The sequence below is a fragment of the Triplophysa rosa genome, linkage group LG18 (genome assembly GCF_024868665.1).
Source record: "Triplophysa rosa linkage group LG18, Trosa_1v2, whole genome shotgun sequence".
In the NCBI taxonomy this organism is placed as follows: Eukaryota; Metazoa; Chordata; class Actinopteri; order Cypriniformes; family Nemacheilidae; genus Triplophysa; species Triplophysa rosa.
This window is the reverse complement of record NC_079907.1, coordinates 9,084,220-9,109,325: the sequence shown is the minus strand read 5'-3', so window position 1 is coordinate 9,109,325 and position 25,106 is coordinate 9,084,220. Positions and strand designations below refer to the sequence as shown.

The 25,106-nt window shown below is 43.5% G+C and overlaps 1 protein-coding gene across 1 annotated transcript in view; it reads left to right on the top strand.

Annotated features, from left to right (window-relative positions):
* Window positions 1–25,106, top strand: part of spata20 (spermatogenesis associated 20) — a 53,817-nt gene that overhangs the window by 3,166 nt on the left and 25,545 nt on the right. The window contains exons 6-14 of the mRNA XM_057358963.1: window positions 184–385; window positions 595–725; window positions 837–941; window positions 1,606–1,680; window positions 5,057–5,269; window positions 5,713–5,905; window positions 7,111–7,279; window positions 11,770–11,978; window positions 21,105–21,304. Of these exons, the coding sequence (XP_057214946.1) occupies window positions 184–385; window positions 595–725; window positions 837–941; window positions 1,606–1,680; window positions 5,057–5,269; window positions 5,713–5,905; window positions 7,111–7,279; window positions 11,770–11,978; window positions 21,105–21,304 (1,497 nt within the window). The remainder of the gene's footprint in view (window positions 1–183; window positions 386–594; window positions 726–836; window positions 942–1,605; window positions 1,681–5,056; window positions 5,270–5,712; window positions 5,906–7,110; window positions 7,280–11,769; window positions 11,979–21,104; window positions 21,305–25,106) is intronic.

Here is a 25,106-nt window from a genome sequence, read left to right as displayed (position 1 = left end):
CCTAAAATCAAGTTTTATTCTTGAACTTAATTTTAAGATTATTCCTTTATTTGATAAATACATAATATCTGTCTTCTTGAGGATCTTTCGCATGCAAAAAGGAAAAAAGTGCCTGTTTTAACAATGTTATCGAAACCATAGTTATGATAACGATTATTTTTTCTTTCTTTCTTTGTGTTTTAGTGGCAGAGTAACAGAGAAACCCTTGAGTCCAGTGGAGAGAGAGTACTAGAAGCCCTTAGGAAGGGGACAGCAATCTCTGCCAGCCCTGGAGAAACTCCTCCATCCGGTCCAGATGTTGCCAACAGATGTTTCCAGCAGCTGGCTCGCTCCTATGAGGAAGAATACGGTGGCTTTAGAGAAGCACCCAAATTCCCCTCACCAGGTAAACAAACATGAAATAATTTAAATAAAGATTAGTCACTAAAATTTCAAAGAACGTACTGTTTGTTAATAGTTTGGCATTCAATTTTGGCAAACCAAACAAACGAAGCCCATAATGCATCCTGTTAATGCACCACCTGACTGAATTACCTGTCAAATACTTATCTACATGAAGAATACAGAATGACTTTGTGTGTTTCTTTAAAACAGTGAACCTGATGTTCCTGATGTCATTCTGGGCAGTAAATCGTGCCACCTCTGAGGGAGCAGAAGCGTTGCAGATGGCCCTTCACACTCTCAGAATGATGGCACTAGGGGGCATTCATGACCATGTGTCACAGGTGAAATGCGGGCACACAGTCTAAAGCTGTTTGTTCATTTGGATATGCTAAATAGCTTGTCATAACAGAACAAAAGAACAACTTTTCTCTCTCCCTCTGTCTGCCTGTTAGGGTTTTCATAGATACTCCACAGATTCCTCCTGGCATGTTCCTCACTTTGAGAAGATGTTGTATGATCAAGGACAGCTTGCTGTGGCTTATATCACTGCTTACCAGGTGAGACTGGGTGTTTTCACATTATTAAGAGTTATTAACGCTGTTTGGGTTTAAAGTGATAGTTCACCCAAAAATGAAAATTTTGTCATCATTTACACCGTGTCTACACCGGACACAGCGTGGCGCGATGCGACAAAAGACAATAGAACTCATTATAATTCAAAATTTTGTCTACACTGGATGCTGCACGACGCCACAATCCCATTAGAACAAGCCGTGTGTCGTGTCAAACCTGTATGACTTTCTTTCCTCCCGCAGAACCCAAAAGAAGATATTTTGAAGAAAGTTGGTAACTGAACAGCACTGGCCCCCATTCACTTCTACTGTATAGACACAAAACCAATGCAAGTGAATGGGGGCCAGTTAACAACATTCTTCAAAATATCTTATTTTGTGTTCTACCGAAGAAAAAAAGTCATACAGGTTTGAAATGACAAGGGGCGAGTAAATGATGACAGAATTTTTATTTTTGGGTGAACTATCACTTTTAAGTTACAAACCAGTTTTCTACATTTTCTTTGTTTCTATTTCTAATGTATTTTGCAGACAATTTAGCAATTTGTCACAGTCTGTGTTAATGAAAAAAGTTAAGATGATGTTCTAGATTTGTAATTGTGTATCTCTTGTATCGGTGCAGTGTTATTGTGGCTGTTGATTTCTGCAGGTGTCTGGGGAATGCGTTTTTGCAGATGTGGCTCGTGACGTGTTGCTCTATGTCTCCAGAGACCTAAGTGACAAGGTGAGGCATCCGTCTGTTAGAGCCACCTTTGGCCACATCAGCACCAGCTGCCTAACAGTTGAAAAATCGCCCAGGTCTAAGGCCTTTTTGAGGTCAACCCTCCATGCTAGAGGTCGACCGATATTGGATTTTGCCGATAACGATAACTAAGGTGGTCAGTACCTACCGATAACGATTAATTACAGATAGTTTTTTTAATGGTTTATTTCAAATAAAAAAACACACAAAGTAAATTAGCAATGAAGTGTATTACATCAATAAACACGTTGCTTGAACCACTAAACTGTATTGTACGTTTAAATAAAACACATAAATATTAACTACATTAATAAATATTAAACTCCAGTGTATGATTTAAACAAAATTATAATTAGGTAATTTCTAAAATTTTAATAATTTAAAACATTCTTGGCCCCAAACTAGCAGAATGGCGGATCCATTGTAATATTTTACAATATATACTGTCGTGTTCACATGCGTGTTTGTTTACGTTAAAAAACAAACGTCATTAACATTAGCCGTTCGTGCTGTCTCTGTCATCTGTTTTCTATTTCGGAGGCGGATCTCGCGCGCGCACACACACACACACACACACACACACACACACACACACGCACACACACACACACACACACACACACACACACACACAACTGCTTAAGCTAACGTTAATAGGATAGTAATGTTAGCGCGCTCTCAGCCCTGTCGGCAAAAATACTGCTGTTCCCCATTAAATGCAGGATATAGTTAATAAATTAATTACTTTTTAACATGTTTACTGCAACTGGCTCTACCTTGTCATTGTGAAACTTTTAAACCCCCATCTGATGTATTCCGCTCCGTGCAGACTGTGGTCTGGCGTCTCCAAACTACGGAGCCCGTCTGATCACCCCTGGGAGGAAAAAAAACAAGACCCTCAAATCCGTGGCCACAGTTTTGTAATTCGTTCCCTCAGTTTAAAAATCCGTACTCACAGATTCTAAAACTGTTCCCACAGTTTACAAAACCGTGCTCTCGGATAATAAACTGTACCCACGAGTTTACAATCCGTGCTCTCGGTTTTGTAAACCGTCCCCTCAGTTTTTGAAATCTGTACCCACAAATTCATAATCTGTGCCCACGCTTTCGCAATCCGTTCACACAGTTTTGCAAACTGTAGCCTACTCGCGGAATTGAAGCCCTTGTCTGTCAGCAGAACAAGCTCCTACAGGAACATTAACGAATATTGTGTACTGTTTTATTTTAGATTATATTATAAATTGTCCTAATGTGTTTACACACGAGCGCGTGGTGCACATAAAGCATGCGTTCATTGCCGCGTTTCACTGGCATAAAGTTGGTTTGACATTAAACATTCGATATTCGTGAATTTAGGGACCATCTCTAAAGTTACATACACATTAAAATACCTTTTTCCAACTTCAAAAGCATTTAAAGGGAATGTTTTATAGCCACAAAACTAACTGTACAGTGTTCATGTGTGTGTCAGATATTATGCACAACTTTTAGATTATTGAGTATTAAAATAAACCATCAAATCATATGCACGTATTCCTATACGTATATTGAGCTTTAAATAATGGTATATTTGTGTATGAGACCATTATACACATAGGAATGTTTGCATGTGATTTGACGGTTTATTTTAATACATATCAATAATCTAAAAGGTGTGCATTCTATCTGACACACACATGAACACTTTACAGTTAGTCAGGGAAGTCATTCCCTTTAAATGCTATTGAGCTTTAAAATTTGTATATTTATGTATGAGCCCATACAGCAGTGAAACACATAGGAATATTTGCATTTGATTTAACGGTTTATTATAATAAATATAAATAATCTAAAAAGTGTGCATTATATCTGACACACATGAACACTGTACAGTTAGTATTGTGGGTATAAGTCATTCCCTTTAAATGCCATTGAAGTTGGAAACATGTATTATTATGTGTATGTAACTTTAAAGACGGTCCCTAAATTCACGAATATCGAACGTTTAATGTCAAACCAACTTTATGCCAGTGAAACGCGGCTTTATCCACGCCACGCATGCGTGTGTAAAGTAAACACATTAAGACAATTTATAATATAATATAAAATAAAACAGTACACAATATTCGTTAATGTTCCTGTAGGAAGGAGCTTGTTCTGTTGACAGACAGGGGCTTACATTCCACGGGTAGGCTACAGTTTGCAAAACTGTGCGAACGGATTGCGAAAGTATGGGCACAGATTATGAATTTGTGGGTACAGATTTCAAAAACTGAGGGGACGGTTTACAAAATCGAGAGCACGGATTGTAAACTCTTGGGTAGAGTTTTAGAATCTGTGAGTACGGATTTTTAAATTGAGGGAACGAATTACAAAACTGTGGCCACGGATTTGCGGGTCTTTTTTTTTCTCTCGACAGGTGACCAGACGGGCTCCGCACCAAACCATAAACTGTATAGCTCCAAACCAAACAGGCTGTCAGTTTTATTTCCACCTCTAGAGGTCGCTGTTTTACACTATACTCGGAACTCTCCACCTACGTATCACAGTAGAGCTTTCCCTGCTGTGTCTGGATCAAATGCAACCAGGAAAAACTATCGGTGGGGATTATTGCCGATAGTTCAAATTATCGTTATCGGTGCCTATTAATCGGCAAAAACGATGAATCGGTCGACCTCTACCCCATGCATCAGTACAGGGCGGCGGCCATTTTATGATGATCTATGGTTTGTCAGGAATAAACAACACACAATTAAAAACAGTTCCCATTTGTGAAGATTTATGGCATAATATTAACTAGAGATGCACCGATACTAAATTGATCCACTGATATAGATAGCCGATTATTCAGAGTGCTATCTGTCAAAACCAGTACAGATTCTTTCGTGATGTTATTAATTCATACAATGACTATTAATATTGAACATTAAACTGGTGATGTTCTTAACATTTTCTTATACAGAGCACAAATTCATTGAAATTTCCTGTCTTCTTTTGATTGACAGGATATATCGGTCCTGATGTATAATCTATTGGATGATATATTGGTGCATCACTAATTTTAACCTAATTTATCTGTATTGTACATGTGTGTAAGAGTTACAGTAGTTGTCATTATTCTGTACAGAGTTCCATGGCAATATCCATTGTTTCAGTATACCAGTGTGAAAACTGTACAAGCCATTGCTGGAAAACTTCAGCGACAGTTATTCAAACTTTCTTTCAGCACTGTTTTCAACCAGTTGTTGTTGAAAACAACATCCACAAAAAACTTGTGCCGGCCGAAAAGTAATTATCCACACAAGAAACCGCAACAAACCTTTGCAAACCGTCTACAAGTGGCAAAAACTAAATAAAACACATTCGACTCCCTCTGTAGTCAGGTGGCTTCTATAGCGCTGAGGATGCAGATTCCTTTCCCACGGCTGAGTCCGCTGAGAAAAGAGAGGGAGCGTTTTGTGTGTGGACAGCAGGAGAGATCAGAGAGCTGCTTCCTGATATCGTGGAAGGCGCCACAGGAGGCGCGACACAGGCAGATATCTTCATGCATCATTATGGTGTGAAAGAGCAAGGAAACGTGGATCTCGCTCAGGTTTGGGAATTTGAAGTTTTCATTTTTAAGAGCAAGAACCTTTTTAAAATGTTTTCAGAAAATGTTTTTATGTTCCAATTGGTAAAGCATTGCATTAGAAGAGCAAAGGTCATGGGTTTTAGTTTCAGGGAACACATATTGTTTAAATGCATAAATGGAATAAATAATGTGTAAAGCAGATTTTATGATGTAGTGAGCAGTTTTTTCTTCTGCAAAACATAAAAGAAGAACATTGGTACCCAAACACCATTGGCCCCCATTGACATCCATTGTATAGACACAAAATATCAAAATCTTCTTTTGTGTTTGACAGAATTTCATATAGGTCTATAAGACATGAATAAATGACAGTTCTTTGAGTGAACTCTTATTTCGGGATCTCATTAATGTTCACAGTTTCCCAATTTGTTCTCACTTTTTGATTCTCATTGTGTTCTTTGTAGGACCCCCACGGAGAGCTGCAGGGGCAAAATGTGCTGATCGTGCGTTACTCGGTGGAACTCACCGCTGTTCATTTTGCCATCGGCGTGGACAGACTATCCGATCTTTTAGCACATGCCAGGGTCAGGCTGGCTGAGGTGCGAAGGGCCCGTCCTCCTCCTCACCTAGACACCAAAATGCTTGCCTCCTGGAACGGTAAGATTCTTTGTGTCCCGACTAGAGGAAAGATTACTGTCAGACGGTAAAATACTGGTTTAAATCTCAAAGCGTCGAAGCGGGTGAACACCGTAATTAGATTTAATTGCCTTGTTTCCTAATGGAAACAGCCATCAATTAATCAATGAAAGACAGAGGCATAAAGAAAATTTGCAATGCACACAGCCCCCCAGGCTCCATGTACCCCCATTCCTTTCTATGCACCTTTCCTTTTTATTGATTACGTTTAGCAGCGTTCGACAAGCTTCGTAAATGCTTTTTCGTTCTTTATAGGAACGTTATTATATTAGAGTTCTTTAATGAGACGCTTACATGTGGTGTCAGGCTTCTTAAAAGTCTTTAGAGGAGACCTCCGGGTTGTGGTCTTTGCCCTCACAATCTTTAATGAAAGGATATCAAAGCCTTCATAGGGTTCCAAGGCCCCTTTGGCGCTCCGACTGACAGGCGCACTCATGGAACGGTGACTAATGAGCTGATATCTTAATTAAAGAAAGCCTGGGACATTGTTTAATGAAACTGTTCCTTCCAGAGCTACGCTCCATTATATTCTTAATTCATACCGACTAGATATTGCTACCTGCAGAGTAACCCTTCGCATTAATCAAAGTTGATAGGCCCACTTGCATGGCGGCGAGACGTGTCTGAGGTACAGGCTCACGGAGCTCTGACAAGACTATTGTTAGTGGTTCCCGGCCCTCTGAACACATTGTGCTTTAGATCTTAGAGTCGTACAGTCTTTTTTCAAAGCTTGTATGTCTTGACTGGAACCTTTCTCAGCTTTCTAAATCTTATTTTAATTGACGCAAAACTTACTCTACACTTCATAATGTTTGTGAAAAGGTAACAATGTGTCGGCGCCAAAACAATAGCCTGCTGGTTAGTGCTCGCGGCGACCCGAGTTCGATTCCCGTCTCGTGCGGTCCTTTGCCGATCGTGCTCCCCTGTCTCTACCCAGCACTTTCCTGTCACCTCTCCCCTGTCCTATCGTAATAAAGGCAAAAGGCCCCAAAATATAAAAGAAGGTAACAACGTAACAGTTTTGAAGGACAGAATTAGATTTTTTATCTTTATTTTAATATTAAAAAGTTTTCCCTTATTAACCACAGGGTAAAAATGTTTCTCTTTGGGTTTTTAGCATGTAAAGCTTATAATTGTTGTCCACTCTCATTTCTTTGTTTGTTCAGGACTGATGTTATCTGGGTTTGCACGTGTTGGAGCCGTGCTGGGAGATAAAGCTTTGCTGGAACGAGCTGAACAAGCAGCTTGTTTTCTCCGAAAACACCTGTGGGACGACGAGGACCAGAAGATTCTCCATTCCTGTTACCGTGGAAATAACATGGAAGTTGAGCAAGTGTAAGAATCCTTTATGATTCTAAGCGTTGAAGTTGTTTCAACTGCGTTTTGTTTTTTGCATTTTAAGTTTAAATTGATTTCAAAATCATTACTTTCAGCATAAAAATGAAGTAAAAACCTTTTTTGGTATGCGTCCATTTTGTCTGAATGACAGACTGGACTCAAGCTGGCCTGGACATCAGGACCTGATGATTCATGAAATCCCAGCATGATTCGCGAATGTCCCAAATGTCTTGTGGGCTTTAGTAGAAGGAAATCTGACTATTTGTACAAAGCTGGAAAAATTGCAATAATTATACTTACATTTGACTTTCAAAATACTCATGTTCTACTTGCTTACTGTAATCCCATATTATTAATATAATGCCTCATCATTATACTAAAAGAAATGTCATGCAATAAGTTTATTTCTTACACATAACGATCAAAGTGTATTTGCCATTGCAATACACCATGACAACTTGCACATATTGTGCATGCTGCCAGGTCTTAATGGGCTATATATATATATATATATATATATATACAGCCGATGTAGGAATGACCAGGAATAAGCAAAAAACAAAGCTTTTCACATTTACATGATTCCCGCACAAATTCGCTGGCCTTATTCTTGGGGTAGCCTCTCATTTGTACCACCCATTACCATATTGTTGGCTCATGAGGTATTCCTGATGCAAGGAGATCTATAATGGGTGAGGAAATCTACAAGTTAACATTCATCTCAATCGCAGTAGATCCTTCCGGACGTATGCAATTATTATTAGTGAGTAATAATTTAAATTTGTACATTTTGGACTGTTCCTCTGAAGCATCCTGTAGAGGTGAAAATAATGCAACTAAGAGGGGTTACCTGAGTGATGTAGTTTTCAAAAGTTTTTTTTTATTGTAATAGAAGAAATACTGTATGTCATATCTAGGCCAGGTGTAAATGCTGTTCAGGGTGAATTATTCATGAAGCATCCAGTGGCCGTGCTGTTAACCTAAGAAATGTAAGAAATGGTCCAAATCTTGTTCTGGCTTTATAAAAGTCATACTGCATTGCATTGATGTGTCAGTGTATCTTTGAACGAGAAGCCTGCAGGCTGCCAAGATAGATAGAGGTTTGCTCTTTGGTCTCCTGACAGCTTTGTGTGCAAGTTATGATGTGGCTTTGTTGTATTTTGAAGAGACCGTATCACATGGAGAACAGAGAAAATGGAATGGAGAAATCATGAGAGAGGAGTTCATTAGAAATTAACAGATAGGCTGATTTGTCTTCTTGTCTCACTAGTCTTTACATGAATTCAGGAGAGTTTAACAACTGAAAAGGAGGAGTCATATTTTATGGTTAATCCTAAAGCCTCTCTTTGGTTCATCCAACGGGTCAAGGTTTGGCTGGTTAGCATGACCCAGTTAGCTTGTGCTAATAGATCTCATAATCACAAGGGGGCTCAAATATCCTTCTTCATTGATGACCATTCATAAAGTAGCCATGTAAATTAAAGGGGTCAAATGACACGGCTAAAACGAATATTATCATTTGTTTTAGATGTAATGCAATGTGTATACACGATTTAAGGTTAAAAAATGCTGTATTTCCACATACCGTGCATGTTTGTATCTCCTCTTTGCCCCGCCTCTCTGAAAGATGCAGATTTTTGACAAAGCTCATGGCTCTGAAAAGCGAGGTGTGCTATGATTGGCCAGTTAACCAGTGCGTAGTGATTGGTCGAATACTGCAAGCGTGTGTGCTCTTACCATATTTAGAACATCAGGTTCCAAAGCAATTGTACTGACAGGTACGCCCACCTTACTTGCGTATACATTTGGCGATCTTAGTCAAATCATACCACGAACTGACGTAGATTTGTGGGGGTGTGGTTACATGAGGCGTTTCAGGCAGGTCTGGGTGAGCATTCGCTTTTAGATAGAATGCGTCTTTTGTTCCGACACATTAATTTTTGCAATTTTACGTGTCTAATACATGCATGGGCCACTTATAACACACCAGCGACACAGAAAAACACGTGTTTGCGCCATATGACCCCTTTAAATAGTGCCCAGATTTTTCTGAAGTCTGCCTGTTTTCATCCAAGATCTCCCATCACTTATTGTACATGACATTTGAATAGCGCACCAGATCTGACAGCCCGAGGCAATGACATGGAAGGGTCAGATGTTCCAGGCGCTCTCCTAACAGACACCTCACTGACATTTATCATCCTTTGGAATGCCGGTTGTCTGAACTAGGAGTGAACTAAGAACCGCAGAGGTTAAATTCCCAGCCATTCGACCCGTCTTGTCCGTCATAAAGCCGACGGCATGGTATCTTCAGACCTGTCACTATCTGTTTCTTCACACTCGGCTGGCTGCAGTGGCACCTCTTCTCAAGAGTCTGAGAACGAGTGGTGAAGAGACTCTGATGTGCTCTGATGAATCAAATTTATTTTAAACATCAAAGACTTGAACAATCTTGCTGGGTAATGTGACTTTCAACACAAAGACCCTGCTAAATGCCTTTGTGTGCACGTCAAGCAGTAGACATTACTTAGCATCTTGGTTTTGGTCGGCGATGTCACTGTTTCCGCTGAAATCTCGCACTCTTCTGTATGGAAGAGGTGAGACGGACTAATTGACTCTGTCATTTCTCAGCGATTTTCTGTCATGAATTGCAGTATCGCATTTTGGCAGCAAATCAATGCAAAGCCTCCTTGATATAAAGAGAGGAGTATCGCGCTAACGTAAACTGTTGTAATAGACTGAAGTAGGATGCAGTTCATAAAGTAACTTTATCCAATGAATGCTGCACATTCGTCCCTCAGGCGTTGTAAATGTGTTTGCGCTCAGCTACAGTGAGAGCAAACTTCACATTTAATAAACACAGACTGTTTTGCCTTCATATTCTTTTTTATTAGTCATTTAGGTGTACGAGAACCTCAAGAAATTTCTCAGTTACGTAATCGGCTTGAATAAAAGTCTGCATAAATTTGGTCAAAAACAGGTGCACCAAACTGGTTTAGCATCAATGAAGCCAGAATGTGGCTGTAGGGTTGTAACGGTGTCAATAATCGCAACTGTGGAAGTAACTCTGTATTCCGTACACACTGAACAATTATTCAGTAGTCTTACTTAAGATATTAAGTCTTGTTTTCTGGGAAAAAAAAGATTAAATGCAAATAAATTTATGCTTAAAACAGGGGATTTCAACCTTTTCGACTCCAAGCCAATATTCAACAATATTCAATCAATATCCCACTAACAAAACTCAAAATTTCTACCCAATAAAATATTTTAGAGCTTGACATTAACTGGACAAACATTTATTCGTAATTAAAATGGCTAAATCAGTAGAAATATCCGTAAAAATTTTTTTAAATGTATTTCAATGCTAATTCTCTCTCATTTTAAATATTAGTCATCTTGAGGCCGCCTTTAAAGTCAGCTGGATGTCCCCTTGTGCGCCACGACCCCCACTGGCGTAAAGCAAGTAAACGTATCTGCCAATAGGGTAGGAAAAATACATTTGAGTTGAGTTTTAGCTTTTTATCAAGTTCTTAAACCAAGATTATTTTACATACCCCATTGGCAGATCTTTTTAGTTGATTTAAGTATAAACTAATATCTTTGGTCATTTTGCGTCTTAGAGGGGACAGTTCACCCAAAAATGAAAAATTCTGTCATCATTTATTCACCCTCTTGTCATTTCAAACCTGTATGACTTTCTTTCTCGCGCAGAACACAAAAGAAGATATTTTGAAGAATGTTGTTAACCATACAGCGACAGCACCCAATAACTGTATGCAGATAAAAACAATGCAAGTGAATGGGTGCCGTCACTGTTCGGTTAACAACTTTATTCAAAATATCATCTTTTGTGTTCTGCGGTAGAAAGAAAGTTATACAGGATTGAGATGAGTAAATAATGACAGAATTTTCATTTTTGGGTGAACTATCTCTTTAAGTAAAGGAGTAAGTAAGAATTTTAGTTATTTGTTCTGGAAAACAAGAAGTTCATTTTTTGAAGTGCATTTCTGCCAGAATGCAAATAAAAGCTACCTGCGGGGAAGCGGCCAAATGAGTGTCTATGTATGTCTGTAAACTTTGTCAAGCAAGTAACCTGAGGCTGCTCTTTGATTTTCGTATTAACAAACTGATTATTTTCTGTGGTACATTAACATCACGCCACATATGCATTGAGTAAGTTCTTTTTGATTGTTATTTTGAATATTCTATTATCGCATAAGTCCTGTGGCTAAACTGGTAGACTGTTGTATTAGCAGCGCACAGGTCATAGGTTCAATTTTTAGAGAACACACACAGGCTACTGATAAAATGTGTACCTTGAATGCCTTTTTCTCTAAGAGGCTTTTGAAAAGCATCTGCCAAATGCATAATGAAAATGTAAAAGTCAACTCATTATTAATACATCACATTCATTTCTTTTTCATTACAACAGAAACAGGGACGTTGACCTTCAACACTAACATTCTCTGTAATGTTTTCTCCAGTGCTTCCCCCATCGCAGGCTTTCTGGATGATTATGCCTTTGTGGTGTGTGGGTTGCTGGATCTGTTTGAGGCCACGCAGAAGGTCCGCTGGCTGGAGTGGGCAGAGGAACTCCAGCAGAGACAAGATCAACTCTTCTGGGATTCCCAGGGCAGTGGATACTTCTGCAGCGACCCATCAGATCCAACACTGCTGCTGTCACTTAAACAGGGTAAGGCACTGAAATGAGCTGCTTTATGTTTCAATGTTTTTATGGAGTCGATGACATTATCACATTGGTCTGTTTTGTTGCTGCATTTACGGCATGAAATCAAAATAAAAAAATCATAGTTTTAATGGACTATTGTAGTGTTTTTTATGATTGACTTATCTGTGCACTTCATAATTTTTTTATTCATCTGCCATCATAATCTTGAATCAAATACCTTGACCTCCTTCCCCTCCTCAAAACGACTTCTCATCACTTCCGGTCACGAGGAATGGCACCAGGGCAGAGCTTTCTCCATGGGAGGGTGGCGGTGGAGAATAGTCCTCCACAATTGACTGCAAACTAGCATTCAAATCTGCCTCCATTTTGTTAGCAACGCCCACCTTCCAAACAAACCAATCAGTTCTCAATGTGGGAAATCAAGTCCCGCCCTACATTTTCTCTCATTTCAGAAGCAGTTTCACTCGGATATATACCACAATACAGAAAAGAATGCAATAGTTACTTTTGTTTCTAGAAACACACACTCTTTCTAGTAATGTCAAAGGTTAGACAGAATATTATGAATTGAAACATTGTGAATAATACTGTCACAATATCAAATTTTCACTACACGGTTATCATGGCCAAAAGAATTCAAGATGTTTTAAGCATTGTGGCTCTTGAGGTGAAACGTGAAATGGGTGCAGAATTATTTATGATATCGAGAATCTGTTTTTTTATATATACAGTATATATCGCGGTTATTAATATAGCGGTCAATGTCATTGTGACACACACAACAAAAAAACTTTTGATGATAAAAAATATTATTCTTCCACCAAGCAATGCTGTACTTCAGAAACATAGCAGAGGCACATTTGTTTGCGTTTTTATTTTGTAATTTTACTAGAAGAGGCCACCAGCAGTGATAGATTGGAGCGATTTGGACCGACTATGCACCATTCAGGGCCGGAGCTCTTGGAAGTGTGTGGGTGATTATGAGTCGCATGAAAGCGTTGATGAGGTTCTCTAGCTGTCGGTCTGCTTTCAGTGTCACGTCACTACAGAGCTCTGCTGTCGCTCCATCAAACAGTCGCTTATAGCGACACCGCTGTGCTCTTATGGAGCCTCGGCTGGTTCGGATAACTGTTTCAGCCTGACATGCCCCGCTAAAACCGCCCGTTTCGTCCCCACGTAACCTGATTACTGTCTCCCATCGTGTGGTAACATCCTTCATCTCTCTTATCTCCCCTTTCTCCCCTCCATTTCTTTTCCTGCCGTCGTCTTGTTTCTGTGAAATTGTGATATCGCCTTCTCCGCCCTTCATATTTCTGACTAAAATTTGACCGAAACAAGACAGATCCAGTACATCAAAGCCTACATTGTTAAAGCAATTGATATTTCCTTCTAGAAACCCCACACCTATTTTCTTTCACATCGCAGATTGTTCATCAGCATCTGTGTGACGGTACGGTAATTGTACGAGAGAGGGATTTTTCATGCTTTTTCTTCTATGTATAAAAAAGATGCTTCTGAAAAGTAAGAACACCAGAGCCTGTCCTGAATGGCTCTGGTTCCATATTTTCTCCCTTGGAACCGGACTGATGTGAGCGCACAGTCACACCACTGTGGGCTTTTGACTGATGTTACCGTAAAAATAGTAGTGACAGCAATGAGATATAGATGAGGGCAGAGAAAGCTAACTGTTATGTTTTTATTGTTGCTGCTGATAAATTAAAATGGACACAAGGCAGATTTTTCATCTTTTCTGAGTGACTGGGCCATTATATAGTGAGCCAGCCGTACAGAGTTGGCTCCACGAGGAGCTGTGTGGTGCCGTCACGTGTCAGAGCCTCTCTCTGTCAACGGAAGACTGATTGCCTCCCGAAGCATCTGCCACTCTGTGTTTTACGCCTTGCCCAAACTAGACAAACCCCAAACCAGTTGGCTTTGCTGTTTTATAGAAACCACAGGCAGTGTAGCAACTTAAGCTTAAAAAAATGAATGATGCTATTAAGTTTCTTTATTTTGGGCTGAGGTATTTTGGCTGTTTTTGTTATGTTTTTGAATATAGTAAAAATATTTTATAATTTTGCTGTTAGGGTCTACTGGAAAGTGCCTCCTTACAAGTTTAGAAATTGCAATTTTGATGTGATGTCTGATTTTATTTGTGATGAAATGGACTAGCTGGATAATTAGGATTGTTTTACCTCCTGACAAAGACATGAAGGATTTTTGTGCTACTGCAACAAAGAGTCAAGAGTGATTACCTGTAACGGCATTCTAAGCACGCTCTTCCCCCGTGTTATGCGAGAAGGGAAGCTTGGTGAGATACCAGCTCTGTTCTAAGAGAACCGGGGTTACGTGAGTAACCTTATGTTCTCTTTCAAACAATCGCTCGGTATCTCACTATGGAAATGATATGGCCCACTCCCCTAACGCATGCAAATCCAAAGTAGTGCAGTTATACGCCGAATCACTGACATTGGGAACGAAAGCCGGATTAGGCAGCAGCGTAACCTTGCTGCTATCCGGACTAAAACTCAGACATGCTCAGTGAACCGACAAAGCATGTAACTCACCGACTTGCTTAGCTGAGACTAACGCGAGAAGCAAGACCGTTTTTAAAGATAGAAGCTTAATATGAACACTCTCCATAGGTTCAAACGGCACCTGCGTTAACGCATTCAAGACCAAGGACAAATCCCACGATGGGATGAGCAGTTTTGATACTGGTCTCAAGTGCCTCTCCCCCTTCATTAAACGGCATACCAGAGGATGCCGACCCACTGACGCTCCTTCGAAGCCGACGTGGCAAGCCGAAATAGCGGCCAGATACACCTTAACTGTGGAAAACGCTCTGCCATTGTCGATCAAGCTCTGCAAAAAACAGAGCACATCACATACAGAGCACGGAAAAGGAATAACTCCTTTACGTGTACACCAGTCCTCGAACACACGCCATTTCAGATCATACAATGATCGCGTTGACGGGGCTCTAGTGCTCTGTATGATGTTTACAACCTCCCGAGGAAGCCCGAGTGCGTTCAAGTTCAACCTTTCACGGGCCAGACCCAAAGATCGACCTGATCCGGGTGGGGGTGAAATATCTGCCCGCCCGCCTATGACAGCAGGTCGCGCCACAATGGGAGCGACCACGGCTCCCCTTGAAGCAGCTGAACAATTTCCACCAGCCACAACCTCCTGAGCAACAAAGGGCTACCAGAAGAAAAGACAACCCGTTTTCTCTTATTCTGCCCAGGGTTGGAGAAATTAGACTCAGTGGTGGGAACACGTAAAGCATCACGTTCGGCCACGGGTGAGCCAGCGCATCCACACCCAAATCATCTTCGTCCTTGATAGAGAAATAAAGCTTTGCGTTTGCCTGCGACACTTTGCGTTTGCCTGCGAGGCAAAGAGATCTACTGCAGCCCTGCCGTATCTCTCCCAAATTTGATTCACCACCTGCGGGTGAAGTGCCCATTCTCCGTACAATGGATTTCCCCTCGAGAGAAGATCCGCGCCCACATTCAGCAGTCCCGGGACGTGCGTCGCGCGCAGGGAGCTGAGGTGCGCAGCCCCCCAGACAATCAGCTTGCGGGCTAACTTGTGCAGTTGCAACGAGCGAGTTCCCCCCTGGCGATTGATATATGCTACCACAGTCATGTTGTCTGTCCTGACCAGGACATGAAACCCCTCCAGGAATGGCAAAAAATGTCTCAGGACCAGAAACACTGCCATTAATTCCAAGAGGTTTATGTGAAGTCTGCGAAGCTGGGGCGTCCAGCGACCGTTCACCGATCTACCTTGAAAAACGGCCCCCCAGCCCGTAAGGGATGCGTCTGTTGTCACCACCTTTCTTATGGACACCCCCCCCAACAGAGCACCCGTCCAGAATAGCGAGGGGTCTCTCTACTGATGGAGAGCCTCCACGCATTCCATAGTCACCCTCACTCTGTGCGCGAGGTGCCTGCGAGGACACAAACGCCTCGCAGCAACCCACCGCTGGAATTCTCTAATCTTGAGCAAGCCCAGCAGGACCACAGACAGGGCCGAAGCCATCATGCCCATAAGGCGGAGACAGGTTCTGAACGAAACCAGGTTCCCTCTGCGAAAGTGGAATAGGCATTGATAAAACGCCATTATTCTCCTCTCCGAGAGCATAGCGCGGTACGCTATAGAGTCTATGCGAAGACCCAAATACTCCATCTGCTGAGACGGTATCAGCCGGCTTTTGGCATAATTGATACGGAACCCCAGATTCGAGAGATGAGACTTGAGAATCTCCGTGTCCTGTTCTGCCCGCTCTTGCGAATAAGCACATATCAGATAATCGTCTATATAAGACGATATCCTGAGACCCCTGTGTCTCAGCGGTGATAGCGCTGCGTCTATGCACCTGCTGAACACTCACGGAGCTAGGCTGAGCCCGAATGGTGACAAATTCATACACTTCGCTCTGAAACAAGAACCTGTGATATTTTCTGTGCGTGGGGTAAATGCCTATGTGAAAGTAAGTATCCCTGAGGTCGACCGCAGAAAACCAGTCTCCCAGGCGGATCGACTGTGTGAGAGCCCCGACTGTGAGCATCCTTGAATATGTACTTCCATAAGTGCTTGTTTAGAGCACGCAGATCCAATATCGGGCGCAAGCCCCCATCTTTCTTTGGAATTAGAAAATAACAGGAATAAAAACCCTTTTGAGTTTCCTCCATCGGAACTCGTTTTATGGCTCTTTTCTCTAAGAGGGAGAATATCTCTGCTTCTAGCACCCGAGCCGAGTCCCCTTTTGCCACAGATGTTATGACCCTGTTGAAAGAAGGGGGTTTTACCGCAAACTGAAGCCTGTAACCCCTGGTCGTGAGGACCCAGGGATGCACTGAACACTCTTTCCAAGCCTCTTGATGAAGAGCCAGTGGGTTCTGCTGAACCGATTCCATAGATGGAAATCTGGCGCCATCTAGTGGACAGAGAAAAAAACGTCTGGGATTTGTCTGGCCCATAGACTCGTTTAATTCCCGGTTCATCGTTGTTATGTTTTTGTGTTTCTGCGCCCTCGGTGTGGAGCCTGGATGCGACAGAGAAATTTTATTTGCTTTGAACCCAGGGGCTGAAGTGCTTTGTGACTGTGCACTTGAAAACTTGTGCTTGAACGTATCAGACCACACTCTCCTGGTGGCTGAGTTTCCAGCACTTGTGGTAGTGGGATTGCTGTTGGCAATACGCTGAACTTTGTGTGTTGAGGAGAAACTGAACGGGCCTGAACACAACTTGCAAACGAACTTACGTTCATGCTCCACATCCTCCGCTTCTTTGCGGGTGGGGGAACAGATGTGGGGGATGAGCCGTCTGCTCAGCGCTGCAGGGTTTAACGGTCCTGGGCACACTCACAAACCTCCTGTTCTGCATCGAAGGATCCGGCCTCAGGGGAACGCGGAGCTCTCTTACGCGACAGACAGACGTCAAACGCTTCCCCTTTTTTCTGGAGATCGCATTTCTGTCTCATATCCGCAACCGCCGGGCCGAACAGCCCCTTAGGATCCATCCATCGAGAAAATCTAATTTCTCTCTGTCCCCGATGCTGGAGAGATCCAGCCAGAGCGACCTCTCGCCCACGACGGCGGCGGCGAGACACCCACAGCTCTGTACCACACCACGCGAGGTGCGCAGACTGAGGTCGGTGATATTGTAGATTTCCTCCCAAATCCTGGGATTTGGGTTGCCGGAGTCTAGTTGACTGCCCAATTCCTCTAAAAGTTCGGCCTGATAGGCCATCAACAAGAAGTCACATTAAGCGCCCGCACAGATAGCGCTGACGATTTGTAAATCTTCTGGTACACGGACACGGTGAAGCGTTCCACTTTCCCAGGGAGGGAGGGATTGGCAGATGATAAAGTGGTCTTCCTGTTTGGATGCAGGTGATGGGCCACTGATTGCTCAACCGAGGGCGGGTTAGAAAGCCCGAGCTCCTCCATCTCGCTCACATCCAGAGAAGAGTAGCCTTTGACAGGCACCCGGTGAGAGAACGGCTTGTCCCATGACCGTTTCATCTCAGCTACACACGCTGGCAGTGCCGGGAGCAGCTGCTTCGCTGGGGGAAGGCGAGACGGGAGCCCATTTAACCCCCGGGAGTCACTGGCCACGCGATATTCAGCTTTGCTGCCGCACGTTTACAAACCTCCACTAAATCACACTTCACTACAGTAGATGCCACCTCGCCGCTTTGTGCGCTCACGGGCCTGGACACTTGGGCCGCCGAAAGGATAGCGTCCTCCTCCTCATCGTCCGGTTCCTCTCTGAGGAGGCGAGCTAACACCTCTTGGTCCTCCTCATCATCTCCCTCCATCTCGTCGCCTTCCGCCAGTAGCTGATCAAAAAGTGGCGTAGGCTCAGGGGACTCAGCATCCATAATATCTCCGCATGAAGAAAGGTCTAGCAGGGGAGACGGCTGAGTCTCTTTAGCTGGAGGGATAGCAGAGAGACACGGATCAGCTTTAGAGGACGCCGCCACTCAAAGCAGTCTTTCCAAAATCCTGGCCAGCATGACACGACAGTGAGCAAAGCTTACCGCATCCACCAGCACGGCCTGGGCATGCTTGACACCCATGCACACGATGCACATCAGATGGGAATCTCTATCTGAGATCATGAACCCACACGCTGCCGGGCAAGAGCGGGAAGGGACGTCTTTCCCTTTCTCTGCGGCGACCTTCAACGTGGACATAGCGAAGAAAAACGTAGCTCACCTCGATGCGTTAGCTACTCCAAGACCAGCTGTTGAAAGCCGTAGAAGAAAAACGAGTAATGAGCTCAGTAATAAGTTCGGAGAATCCGCGACAGATTCCAACTGCACTGCGTTCGGCAACGTCTACCTTAACGGCACGTCTATGAACTGGAGCAGCGCAGCTAAGGTGCTGACGAAAATCTTCACGGGGAAGAGACCAAGAATGCCATTACAGGTAATCACAGCAGTATATATAGGAGAGGGTGGGCTCTTAGTGTTGAGCTGTGATTGGTCCGCCCGTCGGACAGACGTTGTGTAATTGGTGCTTCCATGAGGCGTTTCCCATAGTGAGATACAGAGCGATTTTTTGAAAGAGAACAGATTTTCACTTGAAAGTTATCATGGGCAAAATAATTCACGATTACGATATATTATCACAATATCTATTTTTCTTAAATGAACATATTATGCTAAATCATCTTTAAGTTTGCCTATTTTGGGTTGTCTCCCTTTTAGGCCAACAAATCTTAAGTTTGTAAGCATGTAGCTCTTAAAGGGACAGTTCAACCAAAAATAAAAATTCTGTCATCATTTACTCACCCTTGAGTTGGGAGAAAGAGAACGATATTTGGAAGAGAAAGATATTTGGAAGAATGCTTGTTACCAAACAGTTCTTGGCCACCATTGACTACCATAGTAGGAAAAATTGCGTTATAAATTTCTTTGTACTGTTAAACACAAAAGAAGATATTTTAAAGAATGTTGAAAAGCAAACAGTTCTGGGGCACTTTTGACTACCATTGTAAGTTTTCCAACTATATCAGATTTGGAACAACTTGAGGGTAAGTAAATGAAGACTTTAGTTTTGGGTGAACTGTTCCTTTCAGGCAAAGCTTCAAACGGATGCTAAATTATTTACGATATTATCATATGTGTAGAACTAACAGGTTATCAATAATACATTTTAATATCACGGGTATTGACAATACCGGTTTATTGTGACACCCCTAGTGTGTACTTGATGCTTTGTGTTGATGCCATAAAGAATGATGGGAAATGGAGTCTGTTTATAAACCAGCCAAATAGGGCTGGGTATCTATTCTGATGTTCCGATTCGATTCCAATTCACAAGCTCTCGATTCTTGATTCGAGTCCATGATTATAGATTTAATACAAATCCTATAGATACTGTATTTCTAAAAAAAGATCAGTAAATATCAGATTACAATGGTGAATTAAAAAATGAAACGAAGAGCCACAAATCTGTATTTTAAACTTTAAACACACTTGGCCTGAGTATATTGAAACAGAACAGTCGCATACCTTGATCAAACAGGATCAGGTTATTTTACATTTAAGATACAGTATAACAAACTAAATTTCACAAAATTAGCTGTAAAGAGAGGCTGCAATCATATGAACTGCTGCCTTTTATGTGAAGGCGATGTTAAATTCAAGGACACACCGCATCCACCATGTTAATTAAGCCATGAATGAATGATATGCTACCTGAGTCCCTTTTGTAACATCCACCCGTTGTAAAAAGAAAAGTGACATCTAGTGGATAGTAGTAGCAATAACATTCATGTTAACGAATGTTCAGTGCTTGAGGGAGAATCGATATTGAATCGACTGCATTTTAAAACACAATTCATCGATTTTTTTGCCCAGCCCTAAATCAAAATGACACAATACCACCAAATCTAAGTGATACCATCAACATTTACATTTCACTTACGATCAATACCACTTTGATTGTTTTTCAGGTTTTTTAAAGACCCTCCCCAAACTAGTAAATAAAACCTAGCGTCTCCTTACTTGCCGTTGATGTGCACAAAACACAAAAATATGATCATTCTGACATGGCAGTGAAAGCCCATTTGTTTTTTATTGTATGCGTGTCTGTGTGGTGCTTGTCTCTTATAAGAAAGGCGGTTGCAGATATCATCTGCATGTGTTTGGTTGGGATAGCATTGCTGTTGTTCATCAGTCGTCGCTTCGGTGTCTCTCAGTAGATGCAGTCAACTCATTACGTTGTGGCACGAGAACCCACTCCTATCAGCCCCTCCACACACACATACACCAACAAAGTGCAGATAAAGTAAATCAGCTCACAGCTCTGGAGCCACTTCTCTTGTGATACCAGCCACTTTTAGCCCTGTGTGACCTGATAAAAGGGTCCCGGTTGAATAGTTTTTTTGGACCATCAGTGTTATGATGCCGTTTTTCCAGAGCCGGACTGTTTACATGGAAAACATGCAGGTTGTGTTCCCGTAGCTCAACTGGTAAAGCGTTGCACTAAACGTTATGGGTTTGATCCCAGGAAGCACACTGACATGTATATTCATAAAAGTGCATACCCAGTTGCACTGTGTGTTACTTTGGATTAAAAAGCATGAATTTATTTTCTTATTTTTTATCAGATCAAGACGGTGCTGAGCCCAGCGCAAACTCAGTCTCGGCTATGAACTTGCTGCGGCTCTCCCACCTCACAGACAGGCGGGATTGGATGCAGCATTCTCAACATCTATTGGCTGCCTTCTCTGATAGACTGCTTAAGGTGCCAATCGCCCTTCCAGACATGGTTCGAAGTCTCATGGCCCAACATTACACCCTTAAACAGGTAACTTAATTCTGTCCACTGCTACTGAATATGAAACAAAGTTTCATTGTTGCTATCATGTTCATCTTGCATCATGTTTACATTCATCATACATTGCATTATATGGTCATGGGTTCGATTCCCATATAACACAACTACTGACAAATAAAAATGAAGTAATATATATTCAAATAAAATACATATACAATGGAGAGGATCAGATACGACGTATTTTGTAGCTCGTAACTCGGAAGTAAGCTGCGCTGGTTCCCTCGACCGAAAGCCTATGCATTTTTCCCATAGACTTTTTGGAAGATCGCAAAAATAAGCTCTGTTAACAAAGGTTTATGATGTTTACACGTTTTGTCTATCAAGATAATCTTTACAAATCAACACAACATTTGTTACCCGAAGCCGAAATACAGTCGGNGAAGCCGACGTGGCAAGCCGAAATAGCGGCCAGATACACCTTAACTGTGGAAAACGCTCTGCCATTGTCGATCAAGCTCTGCAAAAAACAGAGCACATCACATACAGAGCACGGAAAAGGAATAACTCCTTTACGTGTACACCAGTCCTCGAACACACGCCATTTCAGATCATACAATGATCGCGTTGACGGGGCTCTAGTGCTCTGTATGATGTTTACAACCTCCCGAGGAAGCCCGAGTGCGTTCAAGTTCAACCTTTCACGGGCCAGACCCAAAGATCGACCTGATCCGGGTGGGGGTGAAATATCTGCCCGCCCGCCTATGACAGCAGGTCGCGCCACAATGGGAGCGACCACGGCTCCCCTTGAAGCAGCTGAACAATTTCCACCAGCCACAACCTCCTGAGCAACAAAGGGCTACCAGAAGAAAAGACAACCCGTTTTCTCTTATTCTGCCCAGGGTTGGAGAAATTAGACTCAGTGGTGGGAACACGTAAAGCATCACGTTCGGCCACGGGTGAGCCAGCGCATCCACACCCAAATCATCTTCGTCCTTGATAGAGAAATAAAGCTTTGCGTTTGCCTGCGACACTTTGCGTTTGCCTGCGAGGCAAAGAGATCTACTGCAGCCCTGCCGTATCTCTCCCAAATTTGATTCACCACCTGCGGGTGAAGTGCCCATTCTCCGTACAATGGATTTCCCCTCGAGAGAAGATCCGCGCCCACATTCAGCAGTCCCGGGACGTGCGTCGCGCGCAGGGAGCTGAGGTGCGCAGCCCCCCAGACAATCAGCTTGCGGGCTAACTTGTGCAGTTGCAACGAGCGAGTTCCCCCCTGGCGATTGATATATGCTACCACAGTCATGTTGTCTGTCCTGACCAGGACATGAAACCCCTCCAGGAATGGCAAAAAATGTCTCAGGACCAGAAACACTGCCATTAATTCCAAGAGGTTTATGTGAAGTCTGCGAAGCTGGGGCGTCCAGCGACCGTTCACCGATCTACCTTGAAAAACGGCCCCCCAGCCCGTAAGGGATGCGTCTGTTGTCACCACCTTTCTTATGGACACCCCCCCCAACAGAGCACCCGTCCAGAATAGCGAGGGGTCTCTCTACTGATGGAGAGCCTCCACGCATTCCATAGTCACCCTCACTCTGTGCGCGAGGTGCCTGCGAGGACACAAACGCCTCGCAGCAACCCACCGCTGGAATTCTCTAATCTTGAGCAAGCCCAGCAGGACCACAGACAGGGCCGAAGCCATCATGCCCATAAGGCGGAGACAGGTTCTGAACGAAACCAGGTTCCCTCTGCGAAAGTGGAATAGGCATTGATAAAACGCCATTATTCTCCTCTCCGAGAGCATAGCGCGGTACGCTATAGAGTCTATGCGAAGACCCAAATACTCCATCTGCTGAGACGGTATCAGCCGGCTTTTGGCATAATTGATACGGAACCCCAGATTCGAGAGATGAGACTTGAGAATCTCCGTGTCCTGTTCTGCCCGCTCTTGCGAATAAGCACATATCAGATAATCGTCTATATAAGACGATATCCTGAGACCCCTGTGTCTCAGCGGTGATAGCGCTGCGTCTATGCACCTGCTGAACACTCACGGAGCTAGGCTGAGCCCGAATGGTGACAAATTCATACACTTCGCTCTGAAACAAGAACCTGTGATATTTTCTGTGCGTGGGGTAAATGCCTATGTGAAAGTAAGTATCCCTGAGGTCGACCGCAGAAAACCAGTCTCCCAGGCGGATCGACTGTGTGAGAGCCCCGACTGTGAGCATCCTTGAATATGTACTTCCATAAGTGCTTGTTTAGAGCACGCAGATCCAATATCGGGCGCAAGCCCCCATCTTTCTTTGGAATTAGAAAATAACAGGAATAAAAACCCTTTTGAGTTTCCTCCATCGGAACTCGTTTTATGGCTCTTTTCTCTAAGAGGGAGAATATCTCTGCTTCTAGCACCCGAGCCGAGTCCCCTTTTGCCACAGATGTTATGACCCTGTTGAAAGAAGGGGGTTTTACCGCAAACTGAAGCCTGTAACCCCTGGTCGTGAGGACCCAGGGATGCACTGAACACTCTTTCCAAGCCTCTTGATGAAGAGCCAGTGGGTTCTGCTGAACCGATTCCATAGATGGAAATCTGGCGCCATCTAGTGGACAGAGAAAAAAACGTCTGGGATTTGTCTGGCCCATAGACTCGTTTAATTCCCGGTTCATCGTTGTTATGTTTTTGTGTTTCTGCGCCCTCGGTGTGGAGCCTGGATGCGACAGAGAAATTTTATTTGCTTTGAACCCAGGGGCTGAAGTGCTTTGTGACTGTGCACTTGAAAACTTGTGCTTGAACGTATCAGACCACACTCTCCTGGTGGCTGAGTTTCCAGCACTTGTGGTAGTGGGATTGCTGTTGGCAATACGCTGAACTTTGTGTGTTGAGGAGAAACTGAACGGGCCTGAACACAACTTGCAAACGAACTTACGTTCATGCTCCACATCCTCCGCTTCTTTGCGGGTGGGGGAACAGATGTGGGGGATGAGCCGTCTGCTCAGCGCTGCAGGGTTTAACGGTCCTGGGCACACTCACAAACCTCCTGTTCTGCATCGAAGGATCCGGCCTCAGGGGAACGCGGAGCTCTCTTACGCGACAGACAGACGTCAAACGCTTCCCCTTTTTTCTGGAGATCGCATTTCTGTCTCATATCCGCAACCGCCGGGCCGAACAGCCCCTTAGGATCCATCCATCGAGAAAATCTAATTTCTCTCTGTCCCCGATGCTGGAGAGATCCAGCCAGAGCGACCTCTCGCCCACGACGGCGGCGGCGAGACACCCACAGCTCTGTACCACACCACGCGAGGTGCGCAGACTGAGGTCGGTGATATTGTAGATTTCCTCCCAAATCCTGGGATTTGGGTTGCCGGAGTCTAGTTGACTGCCCAATTCCTCTAAAAGTTCGGCCTGATAGGCCATCAACAAGAAGTCACATTAAGCGCCCGCACAGATAGCGCTGACGATTTGTAAATCTTCTGGTACACGGACACGGTGAAGCGTTCCACTTTCCCAGGGAGGGAGGGATTGGCAGATGATAAAGTGGTCTTCCTGTTTGGATGCAGGTGATGGGCCACTGATTGCTCAACCGAGGGCGGGTTAGAAAGCCCGAGCTCCTCCATCTCGCTCACATCCAGAGAAGAGTAGCCTTTGACAGGCACCCGGTGAGAGAACGGCTTGTCCCATGACCGTTTCATCTCAGCTACACACGCTGGCAGTGCCGGGAGCAGCTGCTTCGCTGGGGGAAGGCGAGACGGGAGCCCATTTAACCCCCGGGAGTCACTGGCCACGCGATATTCAGCTTTGCTGCCGCACGTTTACAAACCTCCACTAAATCACACT